We start from the raw sequence: 23,930 nt of genomic DNA, 5'->3' as shown, positions 1-23,930 counted from the left end.
GGATCCCCCCAAAATAGACCAGAGGCAATTGTATTTCATCCAGCAGAGCGTTAATGCTACTGAAGGCAAAAGAGCACAATGGTCACAAACCAATACATTCAAGATTGGCACTGTCTATAAGAAATCCAGTTGCAGCAGACTTAACTTAAACTTACAATAACTTATAATAAGTCTAAACATTAACACTACAGTGGAACCTCTACCTGCGACCATAATCCATTCCGGAGGTCTGTCCGGAGGTTGAAACGGGTCACTGGGCGAGGCACCATTGCGCGCAGGCGCGGGCGGCAAACCCACTGGTTACTTCCGGGTTTGCTGCGGACGTTGGGCGAAATGGACGCAAGCAGAGGCGGATGTAAGAAGAGGTTTGACTGTACAGTGGTACCTCGGGTTAAGTACTTAATTCGTTCCGGAGGTCCGTACTTAACCTGAAACTGTTCTTAACCTGAAGCACCACTTTAGCTAATGGGGCCGTGCCACCGCAGCACAATTTCTGTTCTCACCCTGAAGCAAAGTTCTTAACCTGAAGCACTATTTCTGGGTTAGCGGAGTCTGTAACCTGATGCGTATGTAACCTGAGGTACCACTGTATATACAGAACATCACACCAGAAGGAAAAGAGATAGAAAGAGAAAGTGAAACCCAGGCTTCTTCTGGCCAGCATGACCTTGACAGAAAGAGATAAGAGTGTTAGGATTCTTGCCTGACAAAGAGAACCAGTTTAAGCTGGCTGCACTCGGCTTTTCTGAAGGAATAACCCAAACATCATGAACCTTCTGCTTGTTTCATACAGAAAAGCTTCCAGAACTCTCTTGAATTAATTAGAACAGTGGAATGCTAATAGGTGAAAGCACCACCCTACTGGACAAGGGTGACAAGGACACGGTCACAACTATACACTTATTCACACAGCCCCTTATACCACATTGGAGGTGTCTAGTAGCTGCTACTATCCTGGCCACGTCTTGGAAATGTGGGGAAGGTCTGTAGGTCTGTGGAAAAGACCATGCTCTGCATGCACAAGATCCCACCTTTAAATCCCGGAATCTCCAGGTAGGGCTGGGATTTGAACCTGGGATCTTCATGCAGCTTCTCATGATGTGCTGGGCATCACTGGGCTATCTTCCTCATGGTGCTGGTGTTAGTTTCTGTTTATGCCACTGTGCAGTGCTTGGAGTCACAAGACTCTGTTTTACATTCCAGAGATTCCAGGCTATTGGAAGTCTCACGGAAGACAGGAGACGGATGTGATGTTACTGGTTTCCTGTTCCTTTGTTGTTCAGTTGCTCTCTGCTTTCACAGAGAGTGGATGTTTCTTTTCTGTCTGCGTAACTAGAATTTAAACTCTTTGCAATGTAGCTCATATTTTCTCTTCCTTCCCTGCTGCTGGATACTCTGCGTAATGAGGGAACGTGCCTGGAGCCTTATCAGAGGCCCAGGGCGTTAATCATCGTCGGAGGCGATTCCAAAGGACTCGACCGGAGGATGAGCTTTTCCAGTGCTGTGGGTATGGCAGGAGGGAGAAGAGCCAGCCGTTGAAGCTGTGCTATCACTGCGTTCAGCTCCACACCCAGCTCCTCCCGACATCCTGATATTGTGTGCATTGACACCCCCCAAATTGCCCTCAAAGCTGGCACCTCTGGGTGTAAGCTCCATTGAGCACAGCAAATTTCACTTCCAAGTAAACATGCAGAGGATTGACCTGCTCTTAGAACACTAGCCAATATAACTGAACCCAAGTTCTCAGTAACATTAACTTCTCTAGTCATCGGGATGTGGTTTGTATCTATTGTCAATATTAAGAATTCATAACAGCGGCGTCTGGGCCTTGAAGAAGAGAAGCCAGAAAGGGAACATGAAAGGGAAACATCAAGCAGAAAGAACAGAGCAAACGAACCTGAAAAATTCTAATGGTCTGAATCCATACCCCAATTACAAGGATCATTTAAACGTCTCTAGGACCCAGTATTCAATATCTCGAGATAATTAACACCAAAGAGAAAGCAAATAGCTATGCTCTGTTTCTCTTTCCTTTTATGGTCCAGCAGAGTCTGCTTAATTGGCTTGACGCAGTGTGTTTCGTCTGGAGATTTCTCTCTCTTTCTGGATAGTATTAGCAAAACTCCACAAAGCTCCCATTGAAGATAATCAAGGCACGTGTAGAAATATCACTCACATTCCAATAGGGAAAGAAGTGTGTCTCATAAACAATCACCCAATTAGAGAAGCTTGGAGATGCACACTGGGCCAAGGGGTGTTATTTTTTTATTTCTTGAGGAGGCTTTAAGAAATAAGCAGAAGAGAAGCGATGAAGCATTGAAATGATATAGTGAGATAATATTGACCAATTTAGCAGCCCTAATGGAATAAGGAACAGCAGCAGCAACTGATAATGTCTCCCCTAAGGAATGTCACCAGAGAAAATTCAAGACAGATAATAACAACTCGTGGTGTTTAACTCTTAAGCTTCACATCCACAAACAAGAGCGACAGTACTGATGGAATACATCAAGTGATGTAAGAGGCTGATGTGACCAGCAAATTTCTCTGCAGACTTTATCACTTTCACTGATTATGTGACCGAAAGGTATGTAAACTGAATTAACGCCACAATGGCATCACAACATTAAATGTGATTTTTGCCTCAGAGCATCACATGTTGCAATATAAGCAAGCAACTTATTTCATGAATGGAACCTTTTGTTTCATTCTTAGCTGTAAAGGCATGGATCATTTCATGAACAGCGTTGTCTGCAGTCACTCTGCACTTCTCCACACATTGGCCAGGGTTCCAAAGGGATGTGCACAGAACACAGAGGTTTCTGCCTGAGAGAATTTCCTGTTTCCTTACAGCTACCTACCAGGGTTAATCAGCTGTGCTGTTTATGTTTTGGTTTTAGTTTATTTGTTATTTTGTTTTCCCTCCTTTGCATTCATTGTACTTAACCTTTATTTTTCTTAAAGCTCAACTAGTACAGTGGTACCTCGGTTTAAGAACTTCGTTCTGGAGGTCCGTTCTTAACCTGAAACTGTTCTTAACCTGAGGTGCCACTTTAGCTAATGGGGCCTCCTGCTGCGGCCGCAGCATGATTTCTGTTCTCATCCTGAAGCAAAGTTCTTAACCCGAGGTACTATTTCTGGGTTAGTAGAGTCTGTAACCTGAAGTGTCTGTAACGTGAAGCATCTGTAACCCGAGGTACCACTGTATAATGCCTGAATAAAACAACTAAAGCCAGAGTTTGTGTAGAAGAATCATTCATGGAAAGTTAGTGCCCCCATGTGGAGGCCAGACACACAACCCCATGGTACAATTACAGAGCCCCTATCCCCTGCAAGGGCTACTGTGAGCCTGTAAATCAGGATGGAGAACCTTTTTCTGATTCAGAGCCAGGTTCCTTTCTCTACAACCTGGCAGTGGGAAGGGACAGGGCAAGACAAATGTAAATTTTGCCTTTACAGGAACTTGGTATCTCATTGATTATTATATACTTACTTGTATGAGCAGAAATTCATACCTATCCATAACCAGTAAAGTTCCCTTCTAATAACTTTTGCTGTGGCTACTCTGAAGGGTTTGTTTGTTGGTTTGTTTCCCACCTCCTTCTCTGTCACAGAGCTGCTCCGTTGTAGCATTTGATGTTTGCAGTAGTGTAAAAGGGTCCTGCAATTGTTCAATCAAAACTTACGAGATATGGTCTACTTTCCTTAGTGGTTGATCAACTGGGTGGAATTCAACGTCACGCTCTTGCAAATGTTTCATCTCTGCAAGTTGATCAGCTTGTCAGGTGGAATGATTCCCTCTCCCCCTGCAAACTGGGGGGGGGTGTTCTCCCACCCTGCAAAGTCAATTTCGGAGGCACGGGAGGACAGAGGGGAGGAAGTGCCATTGCACAAGTGGAAACTCTTGTGCACAACTTCCACTGATGGGGCTTGTTAGGTGAATCCCACCCATTATTCCCCCCAAATTATTCAGCTATCTCTTAGAAATGATTGTGTAATGTTCAACTGCTTACTGAGGAAAAGACCCCTAATCTTTTTCACAAGCTTTTTCATCCACTTGTTGCATGGACATCTATGATCTTGAGATCCTTTCTTGTTTAGTCGGCTATGTCCATACACAATTGTTGGTCCAAAAGAGGCTGGAGAAACTCCCATATGAGGGAAAGTTACCTCATTTGGGACTTTTTAGTTTAGAGAAAAGGTAAGTAAGAGGTGACAGGGCAGAAGTGTATAAAATAATACATGGGAGGAGAAAGTGGATAGAGAATAGCTTTTCTTCCTCGCTCATACACTAGAACAGGTGGATACCCAACGAAGCTGAATATTGAAAGATTCAGGAAAGATCAAAGAAACTAGTTCTTCACACAGCGCATAGTTAAACTATGGAATTTGCGCTCACAAGACGCAGTGCTGGCCATCAACTTGGATGGCTTTAAAAGATAACTGGACAAATTTATGGAGGTATAGGCTATCTATGGCTACTAACCACAATGGTTTTGGTCTAGCTCCACAGTCGGAGGCCAGTTGCTGGAAACTGCATAAGGAGTGAGTGCTGTTGTCCTCAGGCACTGCTTGTGGGCCTCCCATTGGCATCTGGTTGGCCACTGTGAAAACACGATGCTGGGAAGATGAGCCACTGGTCTGATCCAGCACGGCTTTTCTTATGCTCTTAATAAAGAATTTTGGGGAAAGATAACTGCTTTTCTCATTAATTGACTGTAATAAACTGATCACAAAACAGGCAGTTAAGCCTAACAATGAATGCTGACACAACAGAGCATGAAACACAATCACTAGATGACGGCAACTTAAGGCTGTTTTATATATACTGTATACACACACACACACATCACTGTGGATTTTTATTCATGTTCACAGGAAGGCACATGTTATGACAATTCACAAGACTTCGTATCAAGAGCACAAACATATTTTTTAAAAACAATACAAAAAAGACAAACATTCATAAGACGCTTTCCCAGCTCCTCTATAACCCAATGGAAGTTTCTCTGCTTAATTTAATGGAATGTGAATCATAGCCTTGACCAGCTTTTGCACAGAGGTCGTGTTCTTAAAATTTCAGTATATTCACCTAAAACAGGCCCCCTTTACCAGAAAAGTCATTATTGGGGGGAAGGGCACACAGAAGAGATAGCCCATGTAGTACCCTCCACAAGCTGGGGGCAACCCAGTCAAGCGGGCAGGGTACAAATAATAACATTGTTATCAGCATCATTATTATTCCAACAGCCATCAGCCCTAGCCAGCATGGCCAATAGTCAGGGATACTAGTTGTCCAGCTACATCTGAAGGGCACATGCCAGGTATCCCTGGCACACAGGTCAATTATGTATTGCTACTAGACTTTAACACACGTGGGTGGCGCTGTGGGTTAAACCACAGAGCCTAGGACTTGCCAATCAGAAGGTCGGCAGTTCAAATCCCCATGACGGGGTGAACTCCCGTTGCTCGGTCCCTGCTCCTGCCAACCTAGCAATTCGAAAGCACGTCAAAGTGCAAGTAGATAAATAGATACCACTGCGGCGGGAAGGTAAACGGCGTTTCCGTGTGCTGCTCTGGTTCGCCAGAAGTGGCTTAGCCGTGCTGGCCACATGACCAGGAAGCTGTACACCGGCTCCCTCGGCCAATAAAGCGAGATGAGCGCCACATCCCCAGAGTCGGCCACTACTGGACCTAATGGTCAGGGGTCCCTTTACCTTTACCTTACTAGACTTTAGTCTCTCCTCTGCCTATATAGTCCCATGATGGATTTTATGATAATCCTTGAGTATGGTGGGAGCTGGGCTTTTGACATATAGAGTATCATAAAACAGCTAGCATATTCAATAACACAAAAGCTGCCTGATTGAGTATATGAAACACTACAGGATGGTAGTTTAAAGTCATTGTAAGCTCTGCAGAGTAGATGATTGATGTTCTGGCTTAATGGGTCTTTTAGAATAATTATTAAATAAGGATTTCTGTTTTCTTCACCATCAGTGGTGAAGGTCAACAGCCTTTAATCTTGTTATAAGTATTATCCTTTCAGTTCAGTGTTTCCAGAAAGACCAAAAACATAAATCACAAGAGAGTATAAATTTCATTTGCAAAACAAAAGAAACAAAGTTGGGTGGTGGGAGGAGATGGATGAATACCAAGTTACTGCTGTATGATGCATTTGTAATCTTGTTTATGTCGCGATCTAAAGAGATGCCTGCCGCTCAGCCACTTTCATGGACACACTCCCAAGGAGAAAGGCTATTTATGGGCTGACCAGATTTGTGGGGACTGGCAAATAAGAAAAAGACAAAGAACATGACAGGCATTTTAAAACACAGGTTGCAGTTCACCACTAAAACACATTCAGTTTTGCTACGTTGCATGGCCATTATTGGTTGACTCCACGACTTGTCCAGTCTCCAAGCACAGCTGCCTTTTCAACCAGATTGCCTTTCTCCAAAGAGCATAGTCTTATTATGTTCCAGGACAAGTGATATGGCATTCCTGTCCTAATGCCCAGTGGCACAGCAGAGTCCATCTCAACTGAGCAAATCATTGACACCATGTCTTTTGTAGATTAGCAGCACACTGAAAGTAAACAAGACATATCAGGTTGGTCACTCTGCAAACTTCAGGTGAGAGAGAGAGAGAGAGAGAGAGACGGTGAATGAATGAGTATACTTTGCATCTTCATAGGAGCCAACTCCTAGGGGCCAAGGTCCCTGTGCTCCCCAAATAAAATATTTGAGGAGGCCATGGCCACCCAAAGTTGATGGGCATTGCCATTCAAATGGTGTGCATGTGTATCATCTTGTCATCAATTATGCAGGGTGGGGCTTACCATACCCCCCTCCAATGCCTCTCCCTTTCTCTCTGCTATAGGGCTGAATCAGTAATGTTTGACAGGCTAGAATGAATTTAATCCCCTCAATAGAGAGACCAAGAGCTTACCCGTACTTCCTCTCATCCCAGTGAGAGCTAGTGTGGTGTAGTGGTTAAGAGCGGTACTCTCATAATCTGGGGAACCGGGTTCGCGTCTCCGCTCCTCCACATGCAGCTGCTGGGTGACCTTGGGCTAGTCATACTTCTCTCTGAAGTCTCTCAGCCCAACTCACCTGACAGAGCATTTGTTGTGGGGGAGGAAAGGAAAGGAGAATGTTAGCCGCTTTGAGACTCCTTCACGTAGTGATAAAGCGGGATATCAAATCCAAACTCCTCATCCCATTGCTTTCCCCCTAAGGAAAACCACTCTTTAGCACTCAATCAGAGCAAACAGTGCTTCATGTATTTACTCGTATTGCCATTTGTTCCAATCTATTACTAAAGAGCAGGTTTTCCCTTGGAAAGGAGCAGAGCAAGGTGGAAACCGCTTGAACTCATGTCTAGAAAGCACAAATCAACCATTTAGTCATGTGCTTTCTAGGCATGGCACAAGTGTGGACAAGCCCCACATGCACTGCATTGCCACAGCAATTGAGGCGGCTGGGGCCACACAACGTCAGCAACTTCAGTCTCCCAAATACAGTGGTACCTCAGGTTAAGAACTTAATTCATTCTGGAGGTCCGTTCTTAACCTGAAACTGTTCTTAACCTGAGATACCACTTTAGCTAATGGGGCCTCCTGCTGCCGCTGAAGCACGATTTCTGTTCTCATCCTGAAGCAAAGTTCTTAACCCGAGGTAATATTTCTGGGTTAGCGGAGTCTGTAACCTGAAGCGTCTGTAACGAGAGGTACCACTGTACATATAATTAATCTGGAACTGTTGACTAGTTCTCCAGCTCAGCTTTCAGAAATAAAGACTGCAATCCCTCTGTCACCCTTTAATCAAGTATAATACACTTGGATTTCTTTAACCACCTCAACTATAAATACAATAGGACAGGTAAAATGTGTACTATATAACATCAAGTATGATCCCTTGGATCCTTCTCAGCCAGCCCCAAGGTAGCCATGTGGGAATGGTTTGCAAAATCCCTCATTGAAATAGCTATTCCTTCAATTGCTGTTGTTTCCAGTAGCAAGAAGTGGATGATCAGAAAGTGAAAAAGAAACAAGAAGCCTTGAATAAGATATTATAATATTAGTATTGTTCTGTGAGGCACGATCAGGATACTGCTAGGCAACTTAGGCATGATCTAAAATTAAATTAATTAAATCAATTCACCAAAAATTATCTTGAGATAATGGGAATTAGATCTGATAACTAGCTGAGTCCCTAACAACCCTCATGCTTTTTTAAATCTTGTCATCATATTCCATTTATTTGTCAGTTAGCCAAGCCCCCTTATCCCTTTTGTTTTTATCTCTTTTTCCTATATTTGATCAATATTGTTCTAGTAATTAGCAGCTGATAACAGCACATAGCATCTCCTAGGCAAAAGCATTAAAACTGAACAGTGAACTCAACTGAACCTTCCATTACCCAGCACAGCCCAGAGACACAGGGGCATCTATTCAGGTTGGCAGCCGTTTTGCATTTTACGGTCTAGCTGGCCATAAACCGTCACGACTTATACTTTAGGTATCTTTTGATTCATTATTTCCACAATAAAGAACTATGGTTAGGTCTGGTCAGCAGCCTTGAAGGTCTGAAACGGAAACATATTTGGGGTTTCCCTCAGATTTAAATACTTCATTTGCATCATTCATATGGCTTACCTCTGGTCCAAAATTGGCCTACTGGCCTACTCAGTGCTATTTTTCTAGAAAAAGAGGTGCCGGAACTCAGCATGAACACCTCTTAGAATGGCAATGGCACCCACCTGAGAGGTGCCAGAACTGAGTTCCAGTTGAAAAAAAGCCCTGGGCCTACTTAACTGTCTATATTACTTATGATTGCTTGGGTCCAGCCAAACAAAGCTCTGTTATGTTTTTAAGAGATACCCTATGATGTTGTATCACTTTCCATTTTAGAGATTTCTCAGTGAATTGCTGGAGGCCAGTCGGTGAATCCATTGCAGAGCTGGCATTGAAAACCAGGTTTTCCACATTCAAAGTTAAGAGCCTGTTCACTGGTCAACAGTGTATCTCTGCTCAAATATGTGTTAAGTTACCTTAAATGCAACAGACAGGTTTTGGATGCACTATAGTAGGAGTACCCAAACTTTTTTCAAAGAGGGCCAGATTTGATGAAGTGAACGTGCGTGAGGGCCAACCAAGGTTGTTGAGCTTTTTTCAGGATTTTGCCCTAGAACATATACTGCCACGGGGACCAGATTGAATCGACCCCTGAAACGATAGGAATCACACATTTAGGAAAGCAGGATATTTCTTACAATGTTATCTAGATAACATTTTCACCTCGGTAATTACATGCCAAACCCAGGTGCAGCTATCATCACCAGGTCTCAAACTTTATGGAAGAAATGGGTCACCCAATCCTCTCTTGATAGCTGGTGCTGAAAATTGTGGTGGGATGCATCAGTTATCCAGGGAAAATTTGGGAAGAATTGGGTAACTGATTTCTTCTATAAGGCTTGACACTTGATGAGAACTGCTGAGTTACTTACAAATTACCAAGGTGCAAATTGTGATTGTCAGAATGCAGCCACTGAGCTCATTATCCAAACTTGCCTACAAGCTTCCTTACACAAGATTAACAGTCCAGTCATAACTTTCAAAGATTAAGAGTGGTCATGAGCCATTTGCAGCATACAGATGAAACCACTTAACCATGCATGCAATTTTTTCTCTCCCAAACAACTGTTAGCCTCCGACCTGTTACGTCTGCTCCTCTCCAAACTGCAGACAGACGCAAGAAATCCCTACACACCCTCTGAAAATTATCTTGATTCAAATCCACAGACTCTGCAGTTCTGAGCTTCTTTACAAGGGCACCCACAAAACAAAAAACACAGCAACAACAGTCAGAGACATGAAGAACTTCTGAAATACAAATTTAAAAAATAAATAATCAGATGTTCTTTGGGCCTCATTTGTGTTGGTGCAGCTTTTTGTGGGTGGGCTATAATGATTCTGTAGTGAAGAGGAAAGAAGTTCAGAGGCTGAACCCTTTAGCCAAGCTCAAAGTTAATCATGTCTAATAGTGACAGGAAGCTGCAATCTTTTCAACTTTTCTAATGAGAAAAGCAGTGTAGCAGAGTGCTTCCATATTTGATGAAAACTCTTCTAAGTTTGGCAGTGGTGTGCTCATCTCTTGGCTATGAGCAAGGTCACAGCTGTACAGCAGGAATGATTAACCACCAGGTCAGGGATCTGATCTAGCCACCCCCAAGCATTTTTTTTCCTTTTCTCTTGCCAAGACCCCATCAGTTTTGGTGGCAGCATCAAAGACTGAAATATAAAAGATACTAGAGTGGGCAGAGCCCACTGTGATGATAGGGATACAAATTGGCCCTCCTCAGTCATCACTACATCAATCATTTCATGGAGAGGAAATGATGCTCAAAGGGGGTCTGTCTACCTTCATGTGTGTTCTGTGTGGTGGATGTTCACGCAAGAGGTGTGCATGAGAGTGCGCATAAGGCCCCACCACTGTATGCAGCCACCTGCAGCTCAGGGTTGGCTAAGGATCACATATGCTAGCCGTCCGTGCTATACTGGATTAAGGAAATGAATGATAAGAGGGCATGTGTGCTGTGACAGGAAAGCAAAACAGATGAACATGTTGCAAGCAGCCTATTTTGACCCACGCTATTATGAAGTGCATCTCAGGGCCAAGCCAATGCAGAAAGTAGTCAAATCAGTGAAGAATTGCATGTCACAAAAATGAAACAGTTAAAACTAGGAATGGATGGAAAACAGAACAAAAGAGATGAGGAATTGTTAGGTTTTTAATTGGTGAGCAGTATGAAACATTTAGTCAATGCAATCTACTTTTGAGTGTTTAAAACACCTCACATACATTACTTATGTAGTCTGTTCAGAATTTTCCCTCCCCGCCCCTTCCCCAGCTGTTATGTCAAATAGTTTTCTCAGTCAGGTCAATCACTTTACTTAAATTGTGACTTGATTCAGAATTATTTTTGCCAAGAGATTTGCTACGCCAGAAAAGAGATAAGTTACGAAAGCCAATTTAAATGATGTAACTAAAGAATGGCTCTGGGCATACAGATGGCACTGGTATACAGATTTCTGCTGCTGCTGATAAACTTTAAAAACAAATTGCACAGCAACTTTTCTTTTTTAGGTAGGATGCTACTTGCCCCATTTGACAGGTAGGAAACTGACATGAGGAAGCAAGTTCTGTCGTGATGGCCGATGGTTCCACCAACAACTTGACTTGGGAGAGCATGTAGCATGCCTCTGAAGGATCAGCTTCCCCATATCTAACCACTGCTCAGCAAGGGTGCCAACTCAAATAAAATATGGGGGGGAGGTAAGCCCCACCCCACATAATCGATCACACGATGTGTGCTGCATGCACACTAGTTGAATGGCAATGCCCATCAACTCAGGGGGGGCAGCCCCCTCAAATATTTTATTGCGGCGCGAAGCCCCCTCAAGCCCTAGGAGTTGGCTCCTATGCCAGTACAGTGGTTCCTCAGGTTAAGTACTTAATTCGTTCTGGAGGTTTGTTCTTAACCTGAAACTGTTCTTAACCTGAAGCACCACTTTAGCTAATGGGGCCTCCCGCTGCTGCCACGCGACTTCTGTTCTCATCCTGAAGCAAAGTTCTTAACTCGAGGTACTATCTCTGGGTTAGCGGAGTCTGTAACCTGAAGCATATGTAACCCGAGGTACCACTGTATGTCAGTAACCCACTGCAGACATTGCTGGACTCCAACTCCCATCAGCCTCTGCCAGTACAGTGGTACCTCGGGTTAAGAACTTAATTCGTTCTTAACCTGAAACTGTTCTTAACCTGAGGTACCATTTAGCTAATGAGGTCTCTTGCTGCTGCTGCGCTGCCACTGCACAATTTCTGTTCTCATCCTGAAGCAAAGTTCTTAACCCGAGGTACTATTTCTGGGTTAGCGGAGTCTGTAACCTGAAGCATCTGTAACCCAAGGTACCGCTGTATAGCCAATGTGCATGGATGATGCAAGCTAGGAGTCAGGCTTAGCCGCAGGACCACAGAACCGTGGAGTTGGGAGGGACCCTGAGGGTCATCTAGTCCAACCCCCTGCAAGGCAGGAATCTAGAGCTCAAAGCCACGACCCTGAGATTAAGAGTCCCATGCTCTGCGGACTGAGCTATCATTTGCCATTTAAGTCCTTCTTTAAAATTTAAATAAATAGATGAAACCCACCTGTATCTTTGCTCCCGAATCTCCCCACCGGTGGGGTGGAGGGGGGGATACCAGGCGATGGCGTCGTGGCCTGAGCGGTCCGCAGCGCCCCCTAGAGGCGGAGCGGCGCAACGGCCCTTTCCCCCCGGCGCGGGGCTCCCTCACAGGGCTTGCTCTCGGAAGAAGCCCCAGGGCTCGCGCAAGGAGTGTCTCCCGGGCTGGCCGCCCGCCGTGCTGGCCACGGAGTTCTTGAGCTGCTTGATGACCCCGAAGAGCAGCAGGAAGAGCAGGAAGAGCAAGAGGAAGAAAAGCGCCAGGTAGAGGAGCAAGTTGAATTCCCACTCCATGCTGCTGCTGCTGCTGCTCCTCGCCTACAGGTTCCCATCAGTCACTAACTGCCCTGCTCCGGACTCCAGGGAGGCGGCGTGTGTGTCTGTGTTTGTTTGTGTGTTTTGGTGGCGGGATCGGGACATTCAGCCGCCCTGGCAAGCGCCGTCGCCTTGCCGATCCGCTGCTCCTGGCCACATCATGTCCCTTGGCAAGGTCGGGACCGTCCGAAGAAGAATCCGGTCTGGGTCCGGGGGCAGCGGCGGCTGCTCGGAAGGGAATTCCCCCGGGAGAGAGCGAGAGAGCGGCCGGTTTCCACCGCTGCCCCGACAGCAGAAGCAAAAGCAAGCAGGCGAACGAGCAACATCAGACTTGGAGGCGAGAGGAATCTTGGAGTCTCCAAAACGGTGGCGCGAAGAAGAGCTGCCCGGGGAAGAGGGAGGGAGGGGAGCAGGGCGACCTCTAGGAAGGGAGGGAGGGAGAGAGAAGCTGTTTCCTGAATGAAGTGCAAAGGAATAAAAGGCCTGCGCCCCGGGAACTAATAGAGCCAAAGGAGGGTGACGATTTCTGCCTCCGAATGAGGCCGTTTCAATTAGAGGGAGAAAAGAAATCATCGCGCCATTGTTGTCCCTGGCCTGGTCTGCGTCGAAGGTGGCGCAGAAGTTTTTGCCCACCGGATAAACTCGTCGGGGGGGGGGGGGGAGAGAGAAAAGTCATCCCAACATATACAGCTGCAGAGCTCGCGTTGCATAGCACTGCAAGGGAAGGAACTGGATGTGCGTCCTTGAGATCAGTCAGCACACTTTTCATGACCTTTTGGGAATCTTGCAGCCCAGCGCTGTTCATGGGCGTAGTCGGGCGGGGGCGGCAGCAGGTGCCCCCCATCAAGTAAATGAATAATAATACTTAACTCACTTACCAATTAAGGGACACGGGTGGCGCTGTGGGTTAAACCACAGAGCCTAGGACTTGCCGATCAGAAGGTCGGCTGTTCGAATCCCCGCAACAGGGTGAGCGCCCGTTGTTTGGTCCCAGCTTCTGCCCACTTAGCAGTTCAAAAGCACGTCAAAATGCAAGTAGATAAATAGGTACCGCTCCAGCGGGAAGGTAAATGGTGTTTCCATGTGCTGCTCTGGTTCGCCAGAAGCAGCTTAGTCATGCTGGCCGGAAGCTGTACGCCGGCTCCCTCGGCCAATAAAGCGAGATGAGCGCCACAACCCCAGAGTCGGCCACGACTGGACCTAATGGTCAGGGGTCCCTTCACCTTTACCTTTAACTTGCCAATTGGGTCACATCCCTCACATAAAACTTACCAGTTGGGTCATATCCCTCACATAAAGCCTTCTCTCCCCCACCGCCAATAAATCCTGGCTATGCCCATGGTCCTGTTTGATTTAACAAGGAAGCCCCCGCTAAGCACAATGGGGGTCACTTGCTTCCAAGGAAATGTATGTGATAGTGCATCTTTTGACCACCGTTTGGTACTCACAATTAGAGTGGTTAAGAGGCAGGTTCCTCAGGCTTTGGATGCGTTCTTTGCCAACAAAATGAAGCTCAATCCAGATAAGACTGAGGAACTGTTAGTGGGTGGTTCCCTACAGCTGATGGATGGAAGGTTGCTCTCCCTCTGAAGGAGCAGGTACACAGCTGGGGGGGGGGAGTACTTATGCAAGCTTTGCTGTCACTTGAACCCCTCAGGTGGCCTCAGTAGCACGGAGTGGCTTCCATCAGCTTCAGCTGGTGGCCCAGCTGTGGCCCTATATGGATAGGGATAGCCTAACGTCTAGCAGTCTCTGGGTTAGAGCAGTAACTGGAAAGTGTGTGATAACACCTGATGCAAGGTTGTCTATCTCCTCTGCAAACAAATGAAAATGAATGCACAATTTAAAAAATGTAACATAGGACACTTTCACCACAAAGGGTAAGGCCAGATTTAAACATCATGCAGGGGTCCCATATGCTCAGCAGCAGTGGCGTAGCGTGGGTTGTCAGCACCCGGGGCAAGGCAAGTAATTTGCGCCCCCTAACCCGTGGATTTGCGCCCCCTAACCCTAACCCCCAGATGTTGCGGCCGGGCCCCCCCCCTGCACCCCACACACTACGCCACTGCTCAGCAGCACATATTCTCTGGATCACTGACATCTGTGCCTACAGCATTAGCATGGCAGGGATCTGTGGTCCAGGAGTCCATCACTCTGGTGCTAATTTGACGATGATGACAAAGATTTATTACATTTATATACCACACATTCTTCCAAGGAGCTCCAGTTGGAGTACATGGTTCTCCCCTTCCCATTTTATCCTCGCAACAACCCTGTGATGTAAATTAAGCTGAAAGTCAGTGACTCACCCAAAGTCACCCAGTGAGCTTTATGGCTGAATGAGGAATCGATCCTGGTCTCCCAAGTCATAGTCCAGCACTCTTATTACTCCACACTGTTGCATGACTCAGCAACACAATGTGTGTGCTGCTGAACTCTGCATTGTAAGAACATTAGAAGGATCAGGCCAATAGTTCAGAATCCTCTTTCGCCCGGTGGCCTATTAGGTGTCCCTGGAAAGTCCCCAATCATGTCAGAGGCTGGTGTATTAGTTCAAATGGGGCAATGCCCCATCAACCTCAGCCTGCCCTCACCAGCCCCTGCCTGCTTACTTGCAACCAGTCCAGTGGGTGGCCTTGGCTGTCAGCTTCCTTCTCCTTAGTCTGAGTTGATCGGCAGGATGATGGATTGGGATAAAACTAGAATGAGTTAGCTTTGCTTGTCATTGATTCTGGCTGTTCCTGCTGTTAGCTCCACCTACCACCGACAACCCTGATTTCTGCACCACCATAACCAAGGGGCACCAAACACCACTGTCTAGAACTAAGGTACGTATATATTGTATTCATATATGTTTAATGTTTCAGGTCATCAAAATGCATCTGCAGACTTGGCTTCAGCTGTGTGCGCGTTTTCACCTGCGATATTCAGATAACCGGCAGAGGGCCTTCTCGGTAGTGGTGCCCGCCCTATGGAATGCCCTCCCATCAGATGTCAAGGAAATAAATAACTGTCTGGCTTTTCTAAAACATCTGAAGGCAGCCCTGTTTAGGGAAGTTGTTAATGTTTGATGTATTTATCATGTTTTTAATATTCTATTGGGAGCCACCCAGAGTGGCTGGGGAAACCCAGCCAGATGGGTGGGATATAAATAAATTATTATTATTATTACAACACTTCTTCAGGTGTGGCATTGTTTTTGCTCCCCCTGGAGCTAAACCTCTTGCTGGTGTTAATACTTGTTCCTTTTCACCTAGTAATTTGCGCTTTAGGAAGCTGTGCCTCTTAAGATCTTGCAGTGGAAGTAACATAGCTAAGGCAAGGTGAGAAAGGGACTGTGAAGCCTCTTGCATCCTACTTCCCTTCCTTTATATATTCCTTTATATATTCTCTGTTCCCGATGCTGACCTGCACAACCTACCTTTCTCTCCCCCAGGTGGCTCTCCAGCAAAACTAGCTCTTGCTGAGAGCTGTAAGTCAGGGAATGCACAAACACAATAGATGATACAAGTAAAAATGGTTTCTTAACCAGAGCCCAAGGACAACAAAACATATCAGCTAAGCCTACCTAAATGAAAACATGCTCAATTAATGAACAGCTTAATGGTTTGATCGTAAAACATGAATGGATAGTTTGATCAATAAAGTCTCAGCTGTGCCCCATTTCCAAAAGGAAACACAGACCCTGGGTAAGCATGCGTGGAACCCCTGTGATCTTGCATCGCTCAGAGATTGGGCTGGCATGTAACAATGTCAATTTCAAGGCAGGGTGCCATCCAGCCCCCTTTTTTGAATACTGTACTGGGAACTTAAAATAGACCGTGTAGGCCATCCCATTTCCCATGTGGAGACAGAAAAGAGTAGTGCTGAGGCAACTGTTATTAAGGAGTTTTCAGGAGACAGTAACCATGGAGCTAGACAAGTTCTGAATCCTAACCTAATTTATTCAGCTTAAAAATCAATAGTGCAGTAGGTGCCAGTAACTCATTGACTTTCCTGCGCAAACAGATCATCCTTGCTGTATCAGGGTGATAAGCTGTATCTTAATTCAGTTCACTAAATAAATGGAAGCAATTTCATTTGTCTGATTATCTCTTTTTCCTTGAAAAAGCACCTGCTCATTCTGACTTTATAATCAATATGTATGAAAGAGTTATATGAACATATAGATTCAGCTTTAAATTGAAAGTTTTTCACAGTCATCAGCAACAGTTGGCAGTCATATGAACATTTTTCAATTATCACAGTGAATATTTCTTCCCCCATTTCTGTTTTCCTGCAGGAGGCCATCCTGAAACTCTTACTGGTGTACAAGTTGTCTAGTGACAGGTCTGGTCCTCACAGAATAATGACAATACTTTTACTTAGTCTTTTATTTTCATGTATCATGCTATGTCAGTCTGTATTGTGCATATATTTCCTGCAGCATGGAATGGTAAGTAACTAACCAGTATGGAAGATGTGATAATAAATAAGGAAACCAGAAGCAGAATAAAACAGATTTTTTTATTAAATTCCTTCCAGTAGCACCTTAGAGACCAACTAGGTTTGTTATTGGTATGAGCTTTCATGTGCATGCACACCAATAACAAACTTAGTTGGTCTCTAAGGTGCTACTGGAAGGAATTTTGTTTCAACTACGGCAGACCAACACGGCTACCTACCTGTAACTAGATTTTTTATTAGCTCAGAAAATCAAAGGTGCTGGAGCCAGGTGAAAATAGTATTTTCTTTAACTATTCCATTAACCCGATAAAACATTAATTTTGCCATGGATGTGCATCTGGTAGTTCAGGAATGGTTATCATTCTCGGTCATCTTGTGTAATACCTTAGATGCCAGCAACTTAATTCCAACATCATTTGTCAGGTATTGTAAAAAAATCTCTTCATTGCATTTCCAGTTTCAAACATTTCCCTCCTGCATTCAAAACAATGATGACCATAACAGCCATAGAATTATTTGTGGCAACTCCTGTTAGGTTCAATGAGATTTACTTTCAAGTAAGTATATTTAGGATTGCAGGCAATGTTTAATTTCTCACTTAAAACTGGAACATTTAAGAAGATGCTATTTATACAAATCAAATCAAAAGGATACAGGTAGGATGGAAAAGTAGAAGCAGGAGATATAAATAGCAAGACTTATAGCACAATCCTATACATGTCTACTCAGAAGTAAATCCCAGTGTGTGAAATTGGGCCTGCTTAAGTGAAGATTGTAGCCTGAAAAATATAACACCTGCGCTGTGAGCTAATGGATTAGGCTTTACAACTAAGGCAGAATCTTATGCAGGTTTCCTTGGAAGAAAGTCCCACTAAGGTACCGTATTTTTCGCTCTATTGGACGCACCAGACCACAGGACGCACCTAGTTTTTAGAGGGTGAAATCAAGGGAAAAAATATTATTCCCCCCCCCCCCAGCCCCAAAGAGCAACGGACAGGCTGCGCGCTTCCTCTTTAGCCTTGAGCAGCATCTTTAGCCTTGCACAATGGGATGGATCGTGCCCGCTGTCCACCGGGGCTGGACTAGATGACTCCTGGGGTTCCCTTCCAACCCTGCAATTCTGTGACCTCGGAAGTTGTTGGGGGTCTCCACCACTGGAGGCTTTTAAGCAGCGGTTGGGGGACCATCTGCCTGGCGTTCTTTAGCTGTGATTCCTACATTGTGAGGGGGCTGGGCTAGATGACCCTCAGGTGGCCCTCCCAACTCTATACAGTCCTACACTTCTGCGGCAGGAGATCCACAGCCACTTCACACAATGCCCACTCCCAATTTTCATTGGAGAGATGTGGCTTCACTGTCTAGGTAGGTACCCCCCCTACCTGCCACTCTTCCCTCACCCCACTTAAGCCGAGGGAATTCCTGCCCAGAGAAGCTCCCAGGTGAGGCAAGGGTTAAGATCTACCTCTGGTAAATGGCTTTGTATCCTCCCTCTTTCCCTTTTCTCTTCTTCTATGCTAGTTCCTTCTCTTGTGTTTTGTTTAATCTGTTTTTATTGTATACTAAAATAAAAGCTGCAAAGTTTCCTTTTTTATAATATCCCCCCCTCCAAACTAAAACGTTAATCTAGATAGAAACACTGATCCAGAGGAAAATAAGGGGGTGGAGAAAGGACGAAAAAAGAAAAAGAGGTAGAGATAGAGAGATTTTTTAAAAGTTGGCTTCTTTAGCCTTGTACAGCCTCCCGCGGCTGGAGAGGCGTGCTAGGCAAAAGAGGAAGCCCGGGATGGATCGCGCTCGCTGCCCGGGCTTCCTCTTTAGCCTTGTGCAGCCTCCCCACGACTGGAGAGATTGCGCAAGGCTTTTCTAGAGGAGGGAGAAGGGACTGACTGGCCGCGTCAGTCCCTTCTCCCTCCTGGGGAAAAGCCCGCAAGAGCCGCGCGAAGCTTGTGTGTGGCTCTTGGGGGCTTTTCCTGCTTGCCTCCCCCCCTGCATTCGCTCCATAGGACGCACAGACTTTTCCCCTTAGTTTTTAAGATGGAAAAACTGCGTCCTATGGTGTGAAAAATACGGTATACAGTATTTCGATTTATAATGTCTCCAGGGGTGAAAATCAAATGGACAGTTATCAGGGAGATAGTTCCACAGTGAGTCATAGACATAGGATTGGACTACATATATATCCTTGTGGTGGGGGTCTTGTCTTCTGAGCAGCCCAGAACCCACATACACACTGCCCAGGCCTATGTCCCTGAGAGGTCACTTTGGTGCTGCTAACACAGTTTGAATTTACCCCTGGAGGTGCACTCCACTGTCTCCCAAGACAGACAGATGCCAACAAGCAGGGGCAAGCATTATCTTTTAACTCTTTTGCCTTTCTTCTTCTGCTTGTACTTTCACATGCTACTTGTGTACGTTTGGTTCAATAGGCATGGATACCTCCTTTTGAATGTCCCAAGGAGCATTATCCAAGAAAGACGTATGCTACATGCAATAATTACATATGCAGCTTCAAATGCCACATACAAGAGCAGATAGCCTCAAGCTCAACCATCCTTCTCTGCAAGGGCTAAATGAGCACCTGTATGCTACAGCAGTTGAGCACTATGCATATTTCAGTGCTCCTCACCAAATAACCCTAGGAATGTATTAGGAAAGATCTTGAATCTTGTCATACTTTTGTACCACACTTCACTGCTACATGCATTTAGCAATCAGCTTCCCGTTGACACTTATTAAGGTAAGTGCTCCTGGAATTTCTGATCACAGCAGGCATTTCTTTGAAAAGACTTGATAGATACTATCGCACATCAAAAGGAGCAATCCCACATTCATCTCATAGAGGGATCCCTGGTGCGATTTTGTAGAAACACAGCAGCAAGAAATGCAGCATTGAAATTGGCTCCTATCTAGGTAGTGTACATCTGCCAGCAATCAAAGACCTTTGTTAGCATCCATCACCTGTTCAGAAGGAACAGGCGGGCTGAATCCAGTATTCCTGCCAGTGTTAACAGCCAAACCTTAGCATAGTTTGCAATCCAGCACCAGATAAACACACACCAGAATGCGGGAGATCCTGTGCATAGCACCCTTTTCTATATGCAGTTCCTTTCCTAATATTACATTTCAAATAGAGTATAACTATAGACCAGCCACCAATGCCACTTTCTTGGCCAAGGTGGTGCAAAGGGTGGTTGCAAAGCAACTGCAAAAGTTCCTGGATGAGACTAATTAACTAGATGCACTACAGTCTGGGTTCAGAGCTGAAGCAACCTTGGTTCCCCTGGTAGATTACCTTTAGCATAAGAGAGAGGGACAATGTGAGCCTAGAGGTTTTTACACAGTTGACCATAGTATCCTCTTGAAGCAACTCAATGGGATAGTTTATCGGAGGCACTGTGTTCTCATGGTTCTCTGCACTGAGCGAGTGCAACTTGTGCTATGGACTTCCACAGGGAATTTTCCTCTTCCCAGTGCTATATGAAGCCATTGGGAGAAGTCATTAGTTTTGGAACAAGATATCACCAATAGGCTAATGATATACAGCTTTACTTCTCCATGACATCTATAACAGGCTGTGAAATCTGTAGATCCATGTATGAATGCAATAGTGGACTGGATGAGGACCAATAAACTGTGCTTGAATCCTGGGAAGACAGAGGTTCTTTGGGTTTCCAAGCTTGGGAGATAGGCAAGTTATCCTTTCTTGCTGGTGTTGCACTCCCTCTGAAGGAACATGAGGGTTACTCCTGAATATGTATATCTTTGTCACTAGAGGCCCAAGTGTCATCTATGGCTAGGAGCGCCTTTTACCAGCTTTGTCTGGTTTCCCAGCTACAGTCATTCCTGGACAAGGATAGCCTTACCACTGTAGTGCATCTGTTGGTAACTACTATATTCTATGCAGGGATCTGCAGATACTCTTAACAGGCTACTGGTAGACTGTGAAAAGAAGCTGACATGTTTTTTCTTGGTATATCATATCCAGAGAGTCGTAAGCAAAACAACCATTTGAAATGTTAAATTTGCTCATTACAAGGGTCATCACCCCAATATATAACAATGAATGTAGAATTAACTGTAATACTGACTTTCTTCTGCCAACCTATTCAAATTGTAAACCAATTTGGAATAAAGCATTGATATATACAACCCAAGTACTGCCTCCACATAAATGACCTTTAATTCAATGGAGTTTCTACAGGAACACCACTTACTGGACTGCTTCTTAGGACTTACCTGCATTCTGTATAGCACTTAAAACTCTGAATTAGTTAAATGACGGTTAAAACAGTAAACAACCCAGTAACTATTGTCTAGATGTTTATGCTTACAATATTTATTTATTTAGATTTACACTCTGCCTTTAATCAAAATATTCTCAAGGATAGTTGATGGGCTTGAGTCCATTAAAGCATATGTCATAGTAAATTGTTGGTCTTTAAGGTGCCACAATACATCACTTGTTTTAATTTATGCTGCAATCTTATACACACTAACTTGAGAGTTAGTCCCATTGAACTCAGTCAGGCTTCTGAGTAGACCTGTATATGATTGCAATAATAGGCAACCCTGTAATACAAGCAAGCTGTTACAAAAATTAAGAACAGCAAGGGGGGTCTTTACTGTACAGTACAGTACAGTCTGACCAAACTGCGGGAGGCAGAGGAAGACAGGAGTGCCTGGTGTGCTCTGGTCCATGGGGTCACGAAGAGTCGGACACGACTAAACGACTAAACAACAACAACAGTTTCTTTCTATTGCTAGAAGAATTAGTTTCTACCTCTGAAAACCTATATTCTACCTACAATAAGAAACAATTGCTTCCAGATGTGGGCAATTAAGTTAGCATCCAATTATTGCTGCTCTGCCGCAAGATGGAAATACAATTAACTCTACTTTCAGACTTCTAAAACTCTGTAGCCAAGGGGGCAGTTCACTTTTCCTTAGTTTCAGATGTGGAAGGGGAGTGCTACAGGGTCCACAGTTTGTGTGGGGGCAGGGGAAGCATTAAATCAGAGGTGGGGAACTCCAGTCTGTGGGCCTAATTAGGCCCAGATCCTAATTCGACCTGAAAAGCATTTTCCCCAAAATCGCACTCACTTGTCCACTGAGGAACAGGTGGAAATGCAGTTACCAATACACAAGAGCCCTGATGCACCACTGACCAGCTGATCACTGGTGATCAAAGCATTGTGCAGGGCTATTTGCAAGCCCTGCCTGTTGCTGTGAATTTCTGTCAATTCTTGGGACTTCAAAGTATCTACCAACTGACATTATTCTGTCAACCAATTTGGCCTGCTGCCCAGATCCAGTTCTCCACCACTGGGTTATATAATCTCTCCTCCCCCTGTCCCCACAGTACTAATGATCAGGATTTACCCCAGGGATGGGGAAGAGAAAAACAGATATAAAGGCAATGGTATTTAAAAAGGGAAGGGTTAAAATAGTAGACTTGATTCCTAATAAGCAGAGATAGACCATAGCAAAGCAAATAGCTAGAGGTCATCACTGGCCAGACTGGCAGTAAAATAGGGAATTTAAAGTAGCTATTTCATTGAGTTTTCAGTTGGATTTTCTTAATCTTGAAGGGGAAAAAACCTTAATAGGGAAAACATAAAAGATACTGTACTCACAATGGTGTTAAGATGCCCCATAAAAAGTGACCACAGTGTTAGTATCTAGGATGCCAACAATAGACGTATCCAGGAAAACAATAGAAATACTTAAACCAACTGACCAATCATGTCAATTCTGCCTCCCCTCCAAGAAAAATCCAACGCCCATGATGCTAACAATGGCACTTTTCACATGCATGCAGTGCTTTTTTCTAGGGGGACGTGGGGGTACACATACTCCTAAACATTTTGTGAATCTTTGTACTTTTGTCCATTTACTGTATTTCTTTTCCCCAATTTGAACTACAAAATGGTGATTTTCTTGAGTCAAAATGAGAGTACCCTTAAAACATTTTTTTAAAGAAAAAAAGCACCACCTGCATCTGTATCGCACTCCTTAGACCTTTCAGAGCCAGCTATTGGGATAACCCAAACACCAGATGAATCCCCCAGTCAGGTCACTAGATGTTGAGGGCTTCTGTTTAAGGAGATCGTGCTTTTTTGTATCTTGACCGAATATTATCATTGTGCTTTGTTACTTTGTTTTCTTTTCCCCCTTGCTTTTCTTTTCCTTCTTATATAAATAAAACATTGGACTCCAAAATATACCAATTTACGGGCTGGAACCTGCAGAGTAACGGGAAAGCTACAGCTCGAGCCATTTCTCTGCATCCCTTTCTAGGCTGAATCCTAACCCTTAGTAAAGGTAAAGGGACCCCTGACCATTAGGTCCAGTCGTGGCCGCCTCTGGGGTTGCGGTGCTCATCTCGCTTTATTGGCTGAGGGAGCCGGCGTACAGCTTCCGGGTCATGTGGCCAGCATGACTAAGCCTCTTCTGGCGAACCAGAGCAGCGCATGGAAACGCATTAACCTTCCCACCAGAGTGGTACCTATTTATCTACTTGCACTTTGATGTGCTTTTGAACTGCTAGGTTGGCAGGAGCAGGGACCGAGCAATGGGGGCTCACCCCGTCGTGGGGATTCGAACCGCCGACCTTTCGATCAGCAAGCCCTAGGCTCTGTGGTTCAGACAACAGCGCCACCCGCGTCCCATAACCCTTAGTACCCTGACACAGAAGCCAGTCCCATTGAGCTCAACGGGACTTACACCAAAGTGAGTACAGTGTGTCTAGGATTACATAGCCCTGTCCGAAGTAGGAGACTCTCAACGCGTCTCGCCCGCCTCAAACCCAGACAGCTCGCTTTAGGGCCGCTGGAGGTCGCCCTCACAAAGAGACTCCTTCCCCCCCCCTCCCGTTCACGACACGCTCCTTCCATTTACGGCAAGGCTTGCTGAGGTGGATGGGAGC

At 45.0% G+C, this 23,930-nt stretch overlaps 1 protein-coding gene across 2 annotated transcripts; it reads right to left on the bottom strand.

Moving 5' to 3' along the window:
- Positions 1–4,798: 4,798 nt before the first annotated feature.
- SMIM43 (small integral membrane protein 43) lies at positions 4,799–13,435 on the bottom strand. Of its 2 annotated transcripts, XM_081208234.1 has the most exons (3): positions 12,213–13,435; positions 6,952–9,229; positions 4,799–6,588 (listed from the first exon to the last, which is right to left on the bottom strand). In XM_081208234.1, exon 1 carries the CDS (start codon positions 12,536–12,538, stop codon positions 12,353–12,355), a length of 186 nt encoding a protein of 61 aa, XP_081064360.1. In that variant the 5' UTR covers positions 12,539–13,435; the 3' UTR covers positions 4,799–6,588; positions 6,952–9,229; positions 12,213–12,352. The 2 variants fall into 2 exon arrangements, with proteins under 2 accessions (XP_081064360.1, XP_081064361.1); XM_081208235.1 differs by lacking the exon at positions 6,952–9,229.
- Between the last annotated feature and the right edge of the window lie 10,495 nt (positions 13,436–23,930).

Source organism: Podarcis bocagei (genome assembly GCF_964188305.1).
Source record: "Podarcis bocagei genome assembly, chromosome: 9".
NCBI classification, from domain to species: Eukaryota; Metazoa; Chordata; class Lepidosauria; order Squamata; family Lacertidae; genus Podarcis; species Podarcis bocagei.
Note: the sequence above shows the minus strand (reverse complement) of the source record. Positions and strands in the feature narration are given on the sequence as shown.